The following is an 18744-nucleotide window of genomic DNA, read 5'->3' as shown; positions in this document are numbered from 1 at the left end:
CCAGAAGATTAATATAAGCAGCACACAGATCTAGATAGATTTCATCTGTCACCTCAAACAACTTCAGAGAAGATTCTTCTTTCATAAGATGCCAATCACATGTTTTAAATCTACCAGAAGTAATGCAAATAAAATGTTTCAGAGAGGCTGTATGTTTTGGGGTTTTTTTGAACTGTATCAAAAATAGCGTGGTCAGCAGGACAAGGGTAGTGATCCTTCCCCTGTACTCTGCATTGGTGAGGTCACACCTGGAGTATTGTGTTCAGTTCTGGGCCCCTCAGTTCAGGAAAGAGATTGAAGTGCTGGAGCAGGTCCAGAGAAGACCAACAAGATTGGTGAAGGGACTTGAGCACAAGACCTATGGGGAGAGGCTGAGGGAGCTGGGGTTGTTTAGTCTGGAGAAGAGGAAGCTCAGAGGTGAGCTCATCACTCTCTAGAACTACCTGAAGGGAAGTTCTAGCCAGGTGGGGATTGGTCTCTTCTCCCAGGCAGTCAGCAATAGGACAAGGGGCCATGGACTTCTACTCTGACAGGGGAAATTTAGGCTGAATATTAGAAAGAAATTCTTTACAGAGAGAGTGGTCAGGCATTGGAATGGCTGCCCAGGGAGGTGGTGGACTCACCGTCCCTGGAGGTTTTTAAACTGAGATTGGACATGGCACTTAGTGCCATGATCTAGTCAATGGACTGGAGTTGGACCAAGGGTTGGACTTGATGATCTCTGAGGTCTTTTCCAACCCAGTCGATTCTGTGATTCTGTGATTTTGTGAACACTACCCCAGTCAACAGGTTATTCATGTAAAAATAGAGTCTAACAACTCTGCTTAGCTTGAAAGCAGCCTCCCATGCAGATTTCCCTATTCCTTTATCCAGGTTTCATTAGTCTCATTGGTCTAGAGAGGCCTTGAATGGAGAGTGGAAGTGTGGCTGTGACATAGGAGAAGTTTCTTAATTCTGAGTGATATTACCTTTCTATGAATAGCAGTCCTGCAACATCGCAGCCTTATTACAAGAACATAAGTAAGTACTGGACTGATTTTTAAAACCATCTAGCTACTTAACTTCTGTGATGTCCCCTTCCTAGTAATTTTAAGTCTCCGTCTCCAGCTTCAGTCATAAGAAATATTATAAATCAAATATTAACCTACTTGCACAATATTTTTTTTCAGATATGTATAACTTAACATATTTATGTATAGTGGAGGCAAAGGCAGAGTGACAAAGCTATCTGGGATACTCTTTGTAATTAAATGGTAATGTTTTAAGGTTTAAAATGTTAGACAAATTTCAACTGAAGATGAATTGTTGGAGAAAGAGCAGGTAAGGACACCAGAGATATATTATCAATTCAATTCTTCATAAAGTCATCATTTCAAGATGTGTTTGGATTTAATATGTCATTCATTTAAAACTTAGGGATTTTGTATGATAAGAAACAAAAATGAAAATGAAATTTACTGCAGATTCCTGCTCTTCATTAAGGCAAGTTCACAGCATTTTCACAATGAAGGAAATTACATACTCATTGTTTTTAAAAGTTTTCTAATAAGAAAGAAAGAAAGTTATACTTTCTATTTTCATTGCCCAGATCTGATGAAAGCAGAACTACCTGGTATGTTCTTATAATAAAATAAGGGTAAAAAGGAAGACAATGTTTTTGAAGTGGTTATTAACTAGGTACAGAACTAGGTGCCAGACTTTTTGAAACACATAGGTATCAAACAAAAAAAATTACCTAAAATTTCAAACAGGTAGGGGAAAGTCAAGATATTGTTGGGATGAAATGGACTTAAGAAAACTCATGTTTGTTGTTTATTTGTAATTACAATGTGTTGAGAACAAAATTGGAGGACATTTTATGGCTGCCATTTTTGGTTGACTGATATAACTATGCATTTTAAGCACAAGCAGCTAACTACATTTAATTAGAAAATATTTAAATTAATTATTTTCTTGATAATTGGTAAACTAAGACTGCTTTTACAACAAATTATTTTGTTTATGTTGCCTTCTCTATCTTGGTTCTCTGATATTTCTGTCTTCCTATGACAGTTTTCCTGCTACTGATGAGAGTATATTCTCATTTAACTAAGTCAAGCTCTGAAATGTTCTAAATCTTCATAAAAATTTGAATTTTGTAATGAAAATTGGAAAATAAATAGATACAGATGCTCTGTCAGTTTCACAGAGTGCTGGGATTTCCAAATTGCATCACACAGACAATACCTTACAGTAAGTGCATAAACATCATTAGCAACGACTGCTAGAGTATTTCTCCTTTGTAACCACAGTCACTTTTGAAAATATGACTAAAACTCCTAACTCTCCGAAATACTTCTGAAAATTTTATTTTAAACTCTTGTTGAGAGTAAATGGTGATGGGGGATGAAGGATGAAAAAAAGATATAGGAGTTGTATTGTACAGAGTTTTGGAAAAATGGAAACTTGAAATTAAGTCACTTAAAAACCTAAAAAAACTTTGGCCAGTCTTCTTGAAGTATTTTCTGTCATACAGGTCTGTACTTCACCCTCTTCCTTCCTGTGCAGTAAGTGAATTAATTGCAATTATTGTAAAAGCTGAACTTGCACCTGAGGGCATTTTCCACGGACAATGAACTGATAGAGATAATTCAGATTCACAGATATTCAGTTGAGACCATAACATGGCACACAAAGATTTCTACAAATCAAAATGACTTTGACTGTTAAACTGAAAAACCCCACAGAAACACTGAAACAGAACAAGGAGTCCTTAAACTCTGAAAATCTCACAAAAGGAAGAGATCATAGACTGATGGAAAATAATGATGCCTGGAAAATAATTTGTCATATCTAACTGTCCAAATTTAAGATCATAGTAGCACAAACAACAACAACAAAGAGTTTTTTCCACTAGTGGGATTTTTGTGGCTTCACTTATTCTCATCACACTCCACAAAAAGACATGGTGGCAAATGAATGAATGAAACTGCTTTCACTGAATAAAAGTTCAGCTTGTCTATATGCATTTTCTCAGGAAACAGGGAACCATCTCTCCCTTTTCACAGCAAGAGACAAGCTGATATGGTGGAAACTTCATATTTGTATTCCAGAAAATCTGCAAATACTCATTAGACAATTCTTAAAAGTCTCTGAAGCCCAAACAGATTCTTACTTATCAGTATTATTGTCTCCTTGTGCTGCCCCACATGTTAGATGCTACCTCTTACTCATCTCTAAAATAGAGATTATAAAACGTTTGATTCAAAATTGGATGTTATTTGTAGTTATTAGAGTGATAGATTATTAGTGATGACAAATCTAAGGGATATTGAGAAATTGGAAGGGTCATTTTAAGAGTGCACAAACTTGATTTCTTAGTTTTGACAATGCACAGTAATGAAGAAAAGTATATCTGAAGCATTTGTATAACCTTGATAAAAAATTGGAATATTTTTCTGCAATTACTTATGGAAGATCATACCATTCCTTGTTGTTTGTTTTAAACTATGCTGGTTTTTCTTATTTTAATTTTACTGGTGTTCTGATTTAAACAATGTACAAAATCAAACCCTATGGGACCTATCTGGCAAGCTATCATGCTTTGTATGACATGTCATGTGTATGACATGTCATGTGTATGACACGTCAATAGAATTAACCACTGTAATTATCTGTTATTTAGTGTAAGAAGTGGAAGCTGTGTGAGGTGGAAACAAACCTTAAGAGACCACAAGTTAAGACAGTTTATGAAAAGTGGAGGAGAAATAAATCAAAGTGCAACAGAATGGAGAATACCTAGAGTTATTATATGGAAGAACTACACAAATAATTATTCCTCTATTTTCTCTGCAAATTTTGAGCTTCTCAGCTGTATTTTTAGAAATCTTCAGAAGTCACATCACTACTATTGGCCAGCACACATTTTCCTGCCCTTTTCCATCCCTTTCTTATACCAGAGTTATTGTCTAGAAAGTCATAGAATTAATTTATGAAATCTCATGGGGATTTAATGCTTACTTCTTAAAATGTGGTATGCATTAACAAGTAATATGATTTTTACATTCATGTGAACTACAGATGCCCTGTATCATGAAATATATGTCTTCAAAATAGAAAAATGCTAGCAGTCACTGAATTAATGCCTGTGAATACTGATCAAATGACCTTGAACAAGCTGCTCAAGAAAAGCAGTCACCTAAAATATGACATTGCCAGTTAAATATGAAAGACTAAGGGAAACAAGCTCCCCATTCATCAAAACAGTCCATTATTGGAATATTTTGTCATTGTCATTGTCCCAAATACAAATGAAAAGCTGAAAACTATATTATGTGTACTATATATGTATATTTATAGGTGTGTGTAATGACACAAAGTTCAACAAAACTAATGAGAAATATTAAAAATGTTTTGTTCCTAAATTTTAGGTTAGTTTATCATTAAATTGGGTTTTAGAGGACATATTCCATTTGGTGTCCTGATGTCTGTATTTTTCTCTTCCGGGCATTTTTCATGGCCTGAATACATTTTCCCATATGCATTTCCATTTGTACAATGCCTATGACACACTACTTTGGTTACAGGTGAGTCTTAGCTGCAGTGATGTAACTCTCCAGGAAGTTCTGCCTTCAGGGGACAGCATAGCCCTGATGCTCTGCAAGGCACTGGGCCAAGACAAAATGGACAGTTCAACATCTATTGATTAGAAAAAAATATTTCAGATCCAATCCTTACTTCCTCTCTTACCAAAAAAAAAAAAAAAAAAAAATCTGATTTTTTCAAACCTACCCAAATGGAAACAATTTATCTTCATTTTTTCTAGCAAGAAATAAAATTTCAGCAAAATTGAATTTCTCAAAAAAAAATGTTGTCTTCTTAGAAATTTCATTTTCCATGAGAAAATAAAACAATTCTAATGGAAAATCCTCAGAGACATCTGGAACAGGAAAATCTTTTGATGTTGCTTTACAAAGTTTTTTATAACAAATTCTACAAAGCAATGATCAAAGTAAAGCTTATAAAATACTAGTTTATAAAAGAATAGAGAAGAAAAATAGCAGAAATCAAAACCAAAACCAAACCTAAACTCACAAAAAACCCCACAAAAGCCATAAAAATGTGATTCTGCAGTTAAAATGAGAATAAAGCATCCTAAATAGCATCCCTCAAAGGCTCTTCAGTCAGCAATGGCTGAAGAGATGTTCTGGCATAGGTAACTTGCATTACTCAGCACAGTCATGCATTGGTGCTGAGTCATTAGTCAGTAAAGTCTACAATATGTCTTCCTAGATCTCTATATAAGAGCATGGCTTTCGAGATGCTAATGAAATGAAATCGAGAAGCAATAATCATATCTATACAACTGGACAAAATCAATAGCTAAGTAAATTTGAGAATGAAATAACAACGTTATACATATATATATCTCAATATATATCAGGTGAACCTTCTTATATTTCAGTGTGAATGTAAAATATGCACAGTACATTACATCTCATTTCTGCTGCCTTGGTACAAAATAATAAACAGCAAACTTCTTTCTATCCTATGCCTCTTATACTAGATTGGAAAAGTTGATGTATCTAAGAACAACCATAGCTGCTTGGATGGAAAGTTCATCTCAACCAGTGTTCTACTGGGCACAGTAGCCAAGAGATTTTTAGGGACGCGTTTAAGAACATAGAAAGCACAGAGTAATATCTCTCTGCAGTGGCTTTCCAGCTCCAAAATTTCAGCTGTGAGCCAGATATGATGTTTTAATATCTTCCTTGCCTACAGTTGACTCCCATGAACATGCTTAGTTTTCACTTGACTGATACAACCTTCGGTATCCACAACACTTTGAAACATTAAGTTCCCCAGTTGAACCTCTCTTGTGTAAAGACCCATTTTTGAACACCTGCCAGCTGCTGTTTCATTTGATGGCCTCTTCTTCTTGTAAGGGAAAAGACAATGAACAGCCATTCTCTAACCATCCTGTTCCCCAGTGAAAATCTTTAGGTTGTTGCATCAGATTAATACACACCAAGAAAAGAACATCATGAAACCCACTTAAACCTGCACAAATCAGGTGATATCACATGAGGCTACAGAAGCTCAGTCTTGTTAACATAAAAATAGGATAGTTTCCCCAATACCTGTCGTTGATTTTCTGTCTCTAGTCTCAGTCTGGCTTCTACACATCTTCTGGTCTCCAGGAAGGCTTGACGTTGTGCTCTGTCTGATAGGTAGCTAATGAAGATTCCCGCGGTGTTCATACACATAAATAACACTGCCTGAGCCGCTATCTGCAAGGAACAACAAAGAGGATTTGATCAGAGAGGAGAACCAAAAATAGCTATTTTAAAAATAAAAAGAGAGAGAGAGAGAGAATGACTACTAACTAAATGGTTAGGAAAGTTTGTATGAAATAATCTCTTGGATCTTAATTAGAGGCATCAAACGTGTAAAATTCTCTCTGCCTTGAGGAAGAAATATGCAGTATTTAGGGGCATTAAACTCTAGCTGAACCACAAACGATGTTTCCAAGAACTGACTCACAGGGCTCTAGCCAAGAATAATTACAAGCATAATTAACAATTTGTTTTTGCACTGCCTCTTCTGTAAAAGCAACTTTGTGATTTGTTCCATGGCTTAGTTTGAGAACAAAGCCACATTAAGGAAAACAAGTGTGTCAGTTAGCTAAGGATTAATATCAGTGATAATAGTTATTCTGTTATTATTGACCAAATTAAATAAATTCATTTTCAGCTGATGCTGAAGCACAAGCTTGCACAATCTGAAACCTGAACCATTCACAGGGGAAGCTGAAAGGATAACCAAATACTTGCACAGCCTGTGCCTGTGTACACAGACCTTTTCTTCACTAATATCTACATAAGACCTGTACTCTTTTTCCTTGTGCAAAGTGCGTCACAGCTTCTTCCTTTGCAATATGAACTTAAAAGAGGCAAATGGGAGTGGATCCTTGGACGTTGTAAATTCCAGTCATTTATTTGTCTTTCATTGATTCCTCTTTATGATCTGCACATTTATAAGGCAGAGAACATCAACACCATTGAAGTGAGGATTGTTTGGGAAACTGAGTAAGAAATATATAATATTTGCATTCACTAGAGACACAACACAGGCCAGCAATTCCAGCAACTTTATCCAATACCTCATACCTCCTGTATGTTACAAATTAATGTGAACTCCTGTCAGTTCCTACTTAAAATCATAACATAATTTAGATTGGAAAAGACCTTTAAAATCATCAAGTCCAACCATAAGAAGTCCAGCTGTAAGCCTAACACTGCCAAGTCCACCACCAAACCATAGCCCTAAGCATCACATCCACACCTCTTTTAAACACCTCCAGGGATGGTGACTCAACTGCTTCGCTGGGCAAGCCTGTTCCAATGCCTGACAACTACTTTGGTGAAGAAATATTTCCTAATATCCAAGCTAAACCTTCCCCGGTGGAACTTGAGTCCATTTCCTTTTGTCCTGTCACTTGTTACTTGAGAGAAGAGACCAACCCCCTCCATGCTACAACCTCCTTTCAGGTAGTTGCAGACAGTGATAAGGTCTCCCCTCAGACTCTGTTTTTCCAGGCTAAACAGGCCTAGTTCCCTCAGCCACTCCTCATAAGCCTTGAGATTCAGACCCTTCACCAGTTTTGTTGCTCTTCTTTGGACATATCAAGTTATTCATTCTTTTAACTTGTGAAAGGGTCAAGAGTGAAAAATAAGTCCAGAAGCCACTAATATTCCTCAGTTTCAACATATAGGGCCAAATGGCTCTGACTCCTACCTTATCTAGAGAAGCCATCAGGTTGCAGTGAATCATCTAAAAGTCTGCAAACTGCAGCTCCCTATCTTCCTGCCAAGGTCCTGTCACAGACACCGTGCTATGAGATCCCACTGAGTGCACCCTGTCTTGCAGGATCGCATCTCTCTCCCAGTGGCAGGAGAGCAGGAGGGGTTACATCACCCTGCAGCCACATCACCTGCCCAAAAAAGCTGCCTATGCTCTGCCAGCTGTGGACAATAATGCTATAGGTGATACCTACAGGATCATGAAAACATCAGAACTGCCACCCCAGAACAGATAGTGTCCATCATTCAGGATCCTATTTCTGAGAGCAGACAACAGAGTGCTCAGGTAGAAAGATAAAACAGTAGAGTATTAGGAAAAAAAAACAAGCATCCAGATATATTTTGTCAAAACAGTCTTGAACACTTCAGAAACTTGTGGTTGCATAACATTGTGGGCTGGAGGTTCCATTTTTGTATAATCAGTCTCCCTAAAATCAGTGTTGCTTGTCCTAAGAGAGAAAATGTTTAGAAAAATTCCCTAGTCTTGTTGTTTTGCTGTGCCTCAGATCTGCAGGTCTTGCTCCTCACATTCATGTGGGTTTGAAAGTGAGATTTGATATCAAACCAAATGCATTTGGCAGAAACTTCAGCTTCATATATTCCCGTATTCCTGAATCTGGAGTATTGTTCTATGATAGTACAGGGAATTAATTTACAATTTATATGCCATGATTAAATAAGAATGCATATCCTGGCTCCAACTGAAGTTTTGTTTAACCTCTGCCAGTAATAGATGTCTAGGCAAAGCTTGTGAGAAATAAGGTATGATTAGCATGATTCTTGCATCTTCCTGGCTTCCAGGATCCTGTTGTTTACAGCACCTTTGAGCTGGAAATGTCATACTCTGTCTGCTTAACCTTTTCTGACACCTTTCTGAAGCTAATTGTACCTTTGACCCTTATGGCATACAATGAGAGATTTCTGCAATTTAAGTAGGCACTTTGTGATAAAAAAATGTTTATTTTGTTTGCTTTAATTCACAGTCTTATAATTTTTCTGAATGCCACATCATGCTTATGTTATGGGAATCAGTGACTAATCATTCCCAACTCATCTTCTGCTTGTCATTCCTGGTTTTACTGACTTAGAGGATTACCCCTCTCATCTTTTTTTTTTTTAAAAAGAGAAAGGAATTTGAGACTATTTAGTCTCACTGCAGTTGTTCCTATTCCACCTCTTCTTTTCCCTTGTTAACTACCTTACTCTGTTTCACTGGAGAAACATTGCCCTGGACCTTCAGAGCTTCCCACAGAGACTTTCTGCCATTGCTCCAAGATAAAACAGAGAATGCAGTAATTCAGCCCATGAGATAACTCCTTTCTGGTGCAGGCTGCTAAGAGGCGTGTGATGAGCTGACATGAGATAAAACCAGTTCAGAATTACATTGTTCAGCAGGACAACTGAAGTCAGCTGTGGGTGGCTGGAGGAATCAACGTTTCATACCTTGTTGACTGATGTGAAGATAATCAATGCTCACACACTAGGAAAGCCAGAGTATAGAGTGGAAAAAAAAAGTAAAAGAAAAAGATAAAGAAAAAGAAAAGCCTTTCACAACATTTGAAATGTGCATTTCAGCAGTGAAAACAGTGGCAGGATGCTTTAGTTTTCTTGTAAATTTAATTGCAAATTTCTCATGAACCCAGTTCAGTCACCCATCTATGCTGATACTCAGGACTAGTGCCACTCACTTCAGCAGATCTCCTTAGAGAAAATGCAGTAGAATTTGCCCTTCAATTAGATTTCATGAGCATGTAGTTTGATTTGGACAAAGTGAATTATGGAAAACATGTAACAGGTAAAACAACAGCTTACTCTGAAGCAGAATCTGCTTTTCTTACATATAGTAGTCTGATTGAAACCAATCTAAAGGGTAAAGCACTATGCCTTGCAATGATATTAATCTGTGGCTCTTGTTAATAAAAGAATAAATAAAGACAGATAATACTTGAGTCTCTCATTGCCAGTCCTTTTTTCTACTGTTTACTGCGGCAAATTCCAGAGTCTTGCAGGTTTTTCTACTCCCTATTAAGGACACAAGCTAGGGAAGACTGATTTTATAAGACATACAGAGTTTCATGTCTTTTTGATTGAAGATAATCAATGCTCACACAGCAAGAAAGCTGAGGTATAATGTGAAAAAAAGAAAATATTTTCACAACATTTATAGTCTTTTTAGTCTATTTGTACCTTGCACAACACTCAAATAAACAACCGTAGCAGAGACAGCAACTGATCTTAAAAAGCCATGAGTGTGTTTTCATATTGAATAGGGCTTTGTGGAGGTCTGTTTCTTGAATATTTAAAAAATACAAACAAGAAAGTACCCATCACCACCCTGATTGGGAATATCTGTGTAACAGGATCAGCACTGTCCCCACTGAACCTGCAGTTGCACATAATCACATAATAGGATAAAAAGAGCTAAAGAAAGTTACTTGACAAGATCATGCAGGTAGCTAGAAGCAGCTGTTAAAATTTGTGCTCCAAAACTCTGCTTTCCATATTTCTCATAAGATGTGATTAAGAGCTTAGTTCACAGAGAAATCATTTGTCAAATAAATTTACATTTAGAAAGTGTTTGTCATGCAGGCAACTTGGAGCCCCTTGTAAAATCGTTATGAAAACTAGCCAAAAACAACAGCAATGAAAGGAGAGGATGCATAAGTCAGGCAAGAAAGCTAAATTTTAATTTGACAGTACACATTGATTCAAAAAATTTCATTTTTATCTGTCACTCGTATAAAAAAGGCTTTGCCCAGACAGCTGAAACCAAGATAATGTTTTGAGTGGATTTGAGGACCACCAGATCTCAGACAAAGAAACAATTAAAAGGCACTGGACACAGCTGGTCAGGAAGAAGTGTCAATCAAAGTATGCACAGCCTAGGAATGTAAGAGAACAGGAAAAGAAGAATTCATTTGAAAGGCAGTGAAGTAACTCACAAGTCTGTTGCAAAGTGGTAGGTGAACCACAGTTGCAGACAGCTTACCAAGACAGAATTTAATCTGGTTCTGGAGACAGGAATTTCAGAAAGTAAAGGTGAGTTAGTGAGAACTGAGCTGGACTACGCATAATAACAGGGATTTGTAGGCATTTCTGCTAATAAGAGCACCTAATTGAGTTTGCCTTGATTTGGAGTTTACACAGATTCCTGTGAGTTTATGAACAACTGGGAGCGAGTTAGAGATGGATTTGCAAATGCCAGAAGTTTTAAAACTTCAAAAATCATAACTGAAGTGTATTTTATTTTTGCCATGAGTTTCATCTTTGAAGAGGTCAATTGTCTGTCAGGAAAATTATATAAAGCCATAAGGTCAGCTGTAGAGTCTCCTAATTCAGTGCTTTCTAAGACCTGCAAGCAATAAACATTTATAGACTGTGTAGTGATAGAGTTCAGCACTTCTGAAGAACCCATAACCTGAGGAAAAGTGAATACTTGAGAACATTCAACAAACCCAACATATTGGAAATATGTTGATTGATAGCTAGTCCTGAAAGGTAGTAACTGCCACAGACAATCTCTGTCATGAATAGTTGAACAATGTATCATATATTCACATGGAAAGCACAGTGGAGTTGGAGGAGAGAAAGACAGAAAAGTTTAGAAACAATTTTGAAAACCATGAGGACACTGAGCTTGTGTGTTACCACCTCATGAACAGAAAGAAACCCTAGGGTGCTCTGCAGGAATAAAACTTATTCTCCTGTTCAGCAGGTAATTCTGTTCTGCTGTGCAGAAACAGAGCAGTGCTGGGGCTGATCTCGCCAAAACACATCTGAAAAGTAGAAAAGTGGTTTCCAATGTAATCTGACATTCTCAAAGCAGACCAGTCCTAAAGAGTAGCAGTTTCATTAGTTCCTGAAATGAGGCTGCGGAAAATAATTCCATTATTTTCATATTTTGCTTTCTAATTTTGATTTGGCTTCAACAGTGGATTAGAGTAGTTCTTGTCTGGTTTTGGGAAAACTGGGAATGTAAAGATGTTACATTTCTTTAAGAGTGTTTTCAGCATGTGCCACATAAAAAAACCCCGGTTGCTATGGTAATTATTATTGGGTAATTAGGTTTGGAGAAGCATTTTGATTCATCATTAGTTTTTTAACTAAAAATAGCAGCTCACCACAGTGTTGTTTTTTTGTAACTAAAATGTCTCAGAAATCCCATTGCCCTCTCTCCCTTCTCCATCACCCCCTTGCTTAGGTTACTTCAAAGAAAAATAACTTATGCTTTTATAAGAACTTGTCACCAGGAATGAACTGAGAATTGCATGAGAAGTGTGGGGATTTGAGACTTTGTATAGAATAGGAACATCTGGCAGCACAGACTCTACCGCTCTCTCACTGCTGGGCTAGAGAAAGCCTCTGTCTCCAGCTGAGACCATGATTTTATGAATCAAAGCTCCTGGCAGTGAAACAATTAAATACCTGTATCTCTGTACTGCCTCTTGCCCACCTTGATCCCTCAGCACAGCTTCCCCTTTGTCATGCCAGATCAATTATTTGTGGGACCGTACTGTGAACTATATCAGGGAACTTGGCCAACTTAAAAAAACAAACTTTTGGCGCTGGCAGTGATTTTCCTATCTAAAGTAGCTGTCTGAGTTCACAGCACAGCCTCCACAGGGAGAGGAAGCACATGAACGTTCATAGTTGGCACTGCTGCCAACTCATTAAACTGAAATCATTGCTGTCTTTTTGTTAAATCACCTTGTAAGAAGTTTTTTTATTCCCCACATTTACTCCTTCTGACTTCTCCTGGCTCTAGCTGTTAAATGCCAATGGTCACGACAGAGGTTTTTCTGTTTGTTTTAAATTGTGAGTGCTTCTTCATTAACATTTATTGGAAAGCAACTTGTCACACAAAGATGCCCAAACTGCTGCCATGACTTTTCAGAAAGCTTATCTGTCCCTAATCCTCTATATTGTCTAATGTATACGTAAAATGGCTTTTTAGCTCTTACTCATAGCTGGAGCAAGCGCTAACTCTTTTATCTCTTCTACATATACATAGCTTATCAAAAGACAGGAATATACCATACATCTGAGAAGGTAGGGGTGAAGGCAGGTGTATTGTTAATTCATGATAAATGTAGTCAAGTACAGATTATAATGGCTAAGAGCGGTGCTTTACCCCACCCACCCCCGATTTACTAAATGTGAAAGGAGCCATTCATATCAGTTTCACCTCCTGATTTTGTGTTTAGAACCAAATTTTGTGGTTCAGCTGTGCACAGCTCCCATGGGAACATTGGCTGATTCTTCAAAAACTTGGATCTTATTTATCTTATTTGTTTAGGAGAGATGAGATCTTTTAAGAAACTTGGTCTTCATCCATCCATACTAGGCATTAGAGGAATTCACTAGACACTTAGGGACACAGTCTAACATGTTGCTTAATGTGCATGAAATCTGCAGCCTGCAAGGCAGGTTGACCCTATCAAAACACAGAGTGTACCCCAAGGAATTATTAATTACCATCAAAGAGAGTAACTGGTGTAAGACATGGTTTTCTCCATCCTACTGCAGAATATCCTAACATACCTATTGCTTCTGAACTGCTAATGATTTAGAAAACAAAGAGCATTTTCCCTCTGAACAATGACATGTTTACATAAAATCATCTCAATACACATTTCAGAAATGTTTATCTTTAATATTGAGAACAAGAGTTTAATTTGCTCTTAGAAGAATAGCTGTCCCCTTCTTGCTCTTTCTCTCACTGAATCCATTAGAAATGTAGAAAATTGGTTGTCTGATTAAGTTGCTCATAGGTAGCTTGAACCATGCAATTTGGTAAGTCAGCTATCAACTATGGCAATAGTCTTGCAACATGGTGCGATACAAGAGATCTTTCAGGTAAATCATGTCATATCAGACAAATAAGGGCTGACATAGCTTGAGTGATGCACAGAGGCAGTCAAGCAAATATATAACCCTGCTAGTGCCATCAAGGAGCCCCAAATGGCAAATATTTTTCAGCAAATCTCCTCTAACGCCCTTTAAGTTTGTCTAAAATTTAGGATTCAGACAATCTTTATTTTAAAAAATCTATTCTGGGACTTTGGTTAATCCTTTTTTGGTGCTTTTCTTTTTATAGATGTTAAAATGACTAGGCATGTCTGGGACAATGTCAGGAGTGGGTCATAGCCCATGCATACAGGCAAATGGACAGAGGCGGGTAACTGATCTTCAATTTTTAGTAACTGTTTTCCATGGTTACAGGGCATTCTGCTGAACTCTCTGACCCTCATCTAGGAACTGATCCTGAACTACACCATGAAATCTGATGATCGCTTCTCCTGTTCACTCAGAAGCACTGTCCTCTTTTGTCATCATTTTGCACACAGGATGCTATTATGGATACCTGAAATATTCATATTTAGAATGAATAATCTTATCCTTTGACATGAATAACCTTCCCTATTCAGTGTTTTCTGTGTGCTGGTTGCGTACCTTCTGCCTGTACTCTGAGACATCTGCATTGCAGGGTAATTACAAGGAGACATCTAAAGCCAAACATTCCAGCTGTCATCATTTTATTGTCCAAAAACTTCATCTCATTTGGTGTGTTCAAGTAAATGTGAAAGGCTCAGAGAGGAATCTCTGTTTTCTTCTCCAAATATACGTAACCTTGAAATCATAGAGCAAGATCTACAGAATTATTTTAAATTACCTGTGCTGTCAAATCAGGAGTGTATCCTGCAACAACACACAAAAACCAGCAAAAACAAGGCACAACACAAAAGCATGTGCAAAAGACAACATGCTGGAAGCAGCCCATGGCAATCAGGTTAGGTTAGGAAAGGGCTGAAATGATGTTCACTGCTCACAAGGGAGTGTAAAGCAGCTGTGGAATTTCCCTTTCTGTACTTCCATATTTCAGCCTCATGAAGCTCAGTCTGACACTGAAATATTCCCTACCCTTTTTAATGTGGAAACTGAACTCCCCTACAAGCTGCACATTAACTGTTCAAAACAAATATCAAAGTAATTATGTTCAATAGAAGCCACATTCCATTTAAAGCCACTAGAGAAATAAGTTACTCCTAATAAAAGTTACAGCAATTAAACAAATATTTGTAAGGAAATAATCTGAAACAGGGAACCATACTCACAACATCCTAGATATTAAGAATTAGAAAAAATTTCTGGGATTTTGTTTGAAGTAACCCTTACCAAATACTAACTTTTCCACTAACATTACATACATTGATGTGTGAATTGTAAATAACTGTCTCCCAACACAGATGCACCAGTGTTTGGGGACCAGGCACCAGACATCATAGATAACTTCTCAGTGACAAAGCCTTCTATCTAACATCCAGTCTGGAAATGTCTGAGAGCATCACTGGGCCTGGACACCATAAAATTAGGATCTCCAAACTGAAAGTCACTTTTGGAAATTTTCCTCAAATTATCTCAGTAGTTCTTCCTAGGTCAATGCAATATAGCCAAGGCAGAACAACTCCCAGTACTCCCCTTCATAGATTATACAACTGATTAGGAGTAATGGTAGGGGAAAAAAGATTCAACAAAGCTGCTATGCAACATTGGGCAGAGTTTAACTACATTTTAAGGAAAACAGAATTAGGTAGTCTGCGTTTCTGCTAAATGAGATTGGGGTGCTGTTGTGCACAGCTGTTTTTATTGCTCTAGATAGCGGCTCTTATCCAAAGTAGGATGTCAAAACTGAGAAAGCAATAATTATGTTGTAGGGCTAACAGCAGTTTATCTTTTCTGACACACTTCATCGCTGTTTTCATCTGATAAAATGCATGCATACCCCAGCAATTACCTGCAGTATGTACTCCATGTCTCTTCCCAATTGAACTGGCAATTGTTGTGATTTGTGTACACGTGACCCTGCTTTGGTGCATTCTGCAGAGTTATAACAGCAGTCTGCACAATAGAAGCTTTTAACCTTTCTTCCCAGCTATGCTAAGCCCAGTGATGTGTGTTTTCCTCTGAATTATCAGCTTGTGGCCATAGATGGAGGAAAGAAGCAAGACTGCAAATAATTTTTTCCTGTGGTATTGCAATGGAAAAAGAAAGTAATAGCAAAACATAATAATCTTAAATTACTCTTGGATTTTTTATCAAAAAATAAAGACAGCCTTATGAAAGCCACTCCAGTTTGGGTGAGAGTAAGAGTAATATCTATTAGAAAGTAAATTGATTTAATTGAAATACTACTGAAAATACTGGCAATAAAAAACAAACAAGAGATCATAGTATTGAGTGTCCTTTTCCAAACAACCCTTGTCCTTCAAAGCCTGCTTCTACTCTGATGGCAAGCTCTGCTGATCAGCTGTTAATCTTTATCTGTTACACCTGCTGGTAAACAAACCAACCACCACAGCTGTACTTTTTTAAAACTGAAAAAAAGCCAAAACAGTGCTGGGAACAAAGGCTTTACACTTTATTATCAGCATTTTTAACCAAAGACCAATGGCAGGGCTAAATTTTTCCCACAGTAACACCTGTAAGTGGTTGTCATTTTGCACAGATGTCATTAGAGATGAAGTTTGCCCATTGAATCTACACTGGATTAAAGTGTGAGACCACAAGAGCAGACTTACAGATCCCACATCAGGCTGTGGGTTTGCTAGCCCAGAAATAATAAGGAAAATATCTCCTCTCTCCAAATTTCCCATTATGTCTGCTCTGCTTCCGTTTTAAATTGTTTTTGGAAAACTGACCTGAAAACTTCAGTGGAAGCAATTTAATATTCCCTGTGTTTATTTTTCTGTTGTTGGCTATGATGATCCCCTGAAAATCAAGAAAAGACAGAACTCAGCAATTACATTTTTAGAACCCTTCCCTAGAAAAATGTTTTAAAAAAAAAGGTCAACAAAAAACCTGAACACCTAATTTCTTGTCTATCCCTGATGCTAACATTGGGGTGTAAACATGGCAGATCATAGCACCTGAGGCCTTTAGAGAAATCTTGGGCAGCATAGATGTAGTGGATTGTAGTCTAAATTCAGAGTACACAGAATTTCAGGCATCTTTAACCACACTGAAAGCCACTGCTGATAACACCTCGGGAGGGAAAAGGTGAGCCCATGAAGATATAGATGGTTTGGGATGGGGTAATAAGGTCCAGGAGCCTTTGTCCTGCAAAGCTGAGCTGAACACAGATTAGGCACAGTGGAAGACATGAATAACTCTTTTCCAAGGTTAAATTGGATTTTTATTGACAACTATGTAATGTTACTCAATATTCTCTTTAAGTGTGATTTATCTCAAATTTTTAAACTCTTATTTAGGAACTATCCTGGAGATAAAATAGAGAAGGGACATGGGAACAAGTGGAAATGTACCAGAAGTAAGCCATGGGAGGTTGCAACATTCCAGACCAACTGGATTAAAACATCATCTCAGAGAGTTAGGCGAGGACAAACATTTTCCTTTGTGAAACCTGTGGGTGTTGTTTTGCTATTAGTCACGGTGGATGCTTCAGTGTGGTGAGCTAGAAGAAGTCAGACTGACATCAAAAGTACAGAGAGTGCTGTGGGAAAAAGTTGACTCAGTCCTTTGGCTGGCAGAAAACGCCACAGACAAATAATGAAGGATTAGGTTTCTTCTGCCGCTTCACTAGCAGAGGAGACATATAGCACAGGATTCATTCTGCATTGGCACTGGTGTGACCTAGGACTAACTCCTTTGAAGGCAGTGGCTTATTCTGGTATAAAACAAGGATGGGATTAACATCAACCCCTGGTATTTACCATGGGCCAAATTATCTTTGCCTGATAATACAAGTCATGCCTTTGTTTTCACTGCTTGTGTAAGCAAGAGAAAATGAAACTGGACTGTTCATGGAATATTAAATAAATGGTACAAGACAAAACAGCTTCTGTCTCTGATGTTGAGTAATGAATCCTGTTGATACCAGTGAGAGCTGCTGGAGAGTATTAAATCTTGATGGACATAAAATAACAGCAGAAGCCCTCAGATTTTTTACATCAGCATAGCTGTGTTTCAGTTCGTAGAAGGTTTGATGCAATGCACAGCCATGAATGCTGTCCATATTTTTGCAGTTCAGGTTGTTTAAAGGCACCCACTCAGTCTTAACCTGCTCATACAGGAATGTACAGGATTCAAAGGGAAATTTGCTTGAGCCAAGCAGTGTTTGGTCTTAGTGAGAATTTAGTTCATGTATATACTACTCAGATCAATTTAGCAGCAGTCATAATACATAAACGTTGCTCTCTTCAGGGCACTCAGCAGATGAGTGCTTGAAAAGAAATTGTGTGTGGCCTTGGACATGCTGGGCTATGAATACCATGGCTGACAATGCTGTGCTCTGTGGCACAAAAAATGTGCCATAATAAGTCAAAAATTAGCCAACATAGTGGATTTCTTGCTGGAATTTCAGGCAGTGGAGGGAACATGGTTTCTGAGCCTTAAAAAAGAGAACCAGGGACAAACTGTTTTAGCAGCTGTCCTGCCTGATTGATTGTTTTTTAGAACGAGACAGCGTTAATAGTTAAATTCATGAAAGGGCTCAAGGAGAAAGGACACAGTTAATGACAGGGTGAGACATTTTCTAGTGTTTAATGCTCGATTCAAAGCCTGTTCTGTTTGATGGAGATATGTCTGCTGACTCTTAAGGCTTTTTAAGCAGTTTCCTCCAACAATTTTTCTTTGTTAGCTACCAGAACACAAGTGAAACCAAGCATTTCAAATATCCTAGGAAATCACTTCTGTCTTTTTCTTGATAACAATTTGAACTATTTTTTTCCCCTAGAAGGATGAAATCCATTCATAGAATGTAAATTTTGCCACCCAGCCAGTCAGCGTTGGCCAGATACACCCTTTCCCAAGTGCACATAAAAGTTTCAAACTGCAAAAACATTAGATTTTCTGTTCTTTAAGGAAAAAGAAAAAGGCCCTGGCC

The 18744-nt window shown here is 37.7% G+C and overlaps 1 protein-coding gene across 1 annotated transcript in view; it reads right to left on the bottom strand.

The window, feature by feature from the left end:
• ADCY8 (adenylate cyclase 8) overlaps nt 1–18744 on the bottom strand; it is a gene marked incomplete at its 3' end in the record, with an annotated part of 129502 nt that overhangs the window by 91642 nt on the left and 19116 nt on the right. The window contains exon 2 of the mRNA XM_080340061.1: nt 6120–6269. Within this exon, the coding sequence (XP_080196187.1) occupies nt 6120–6269 (150 nt within the window). The remainder of the gene's footprint in view (nt 1–6119; nt 6270–18744) is intronic.

Source organism: Nesoenas mayeri (assembly GCF_963082525.1).
Source record: "Nesoenas mayeri genome assembly, chromosome: 2".
Classification (NCBI taxonomy): domain Eukaryota; kingdom Metazoa; phylum Chordata; class Aves; order Columbiformes; family Columbidae; genus Nesoenas; species Nesoenas mayeri.
This window is presented reverse-complemented; position numbering and strand designations above follow the sequence as displayed.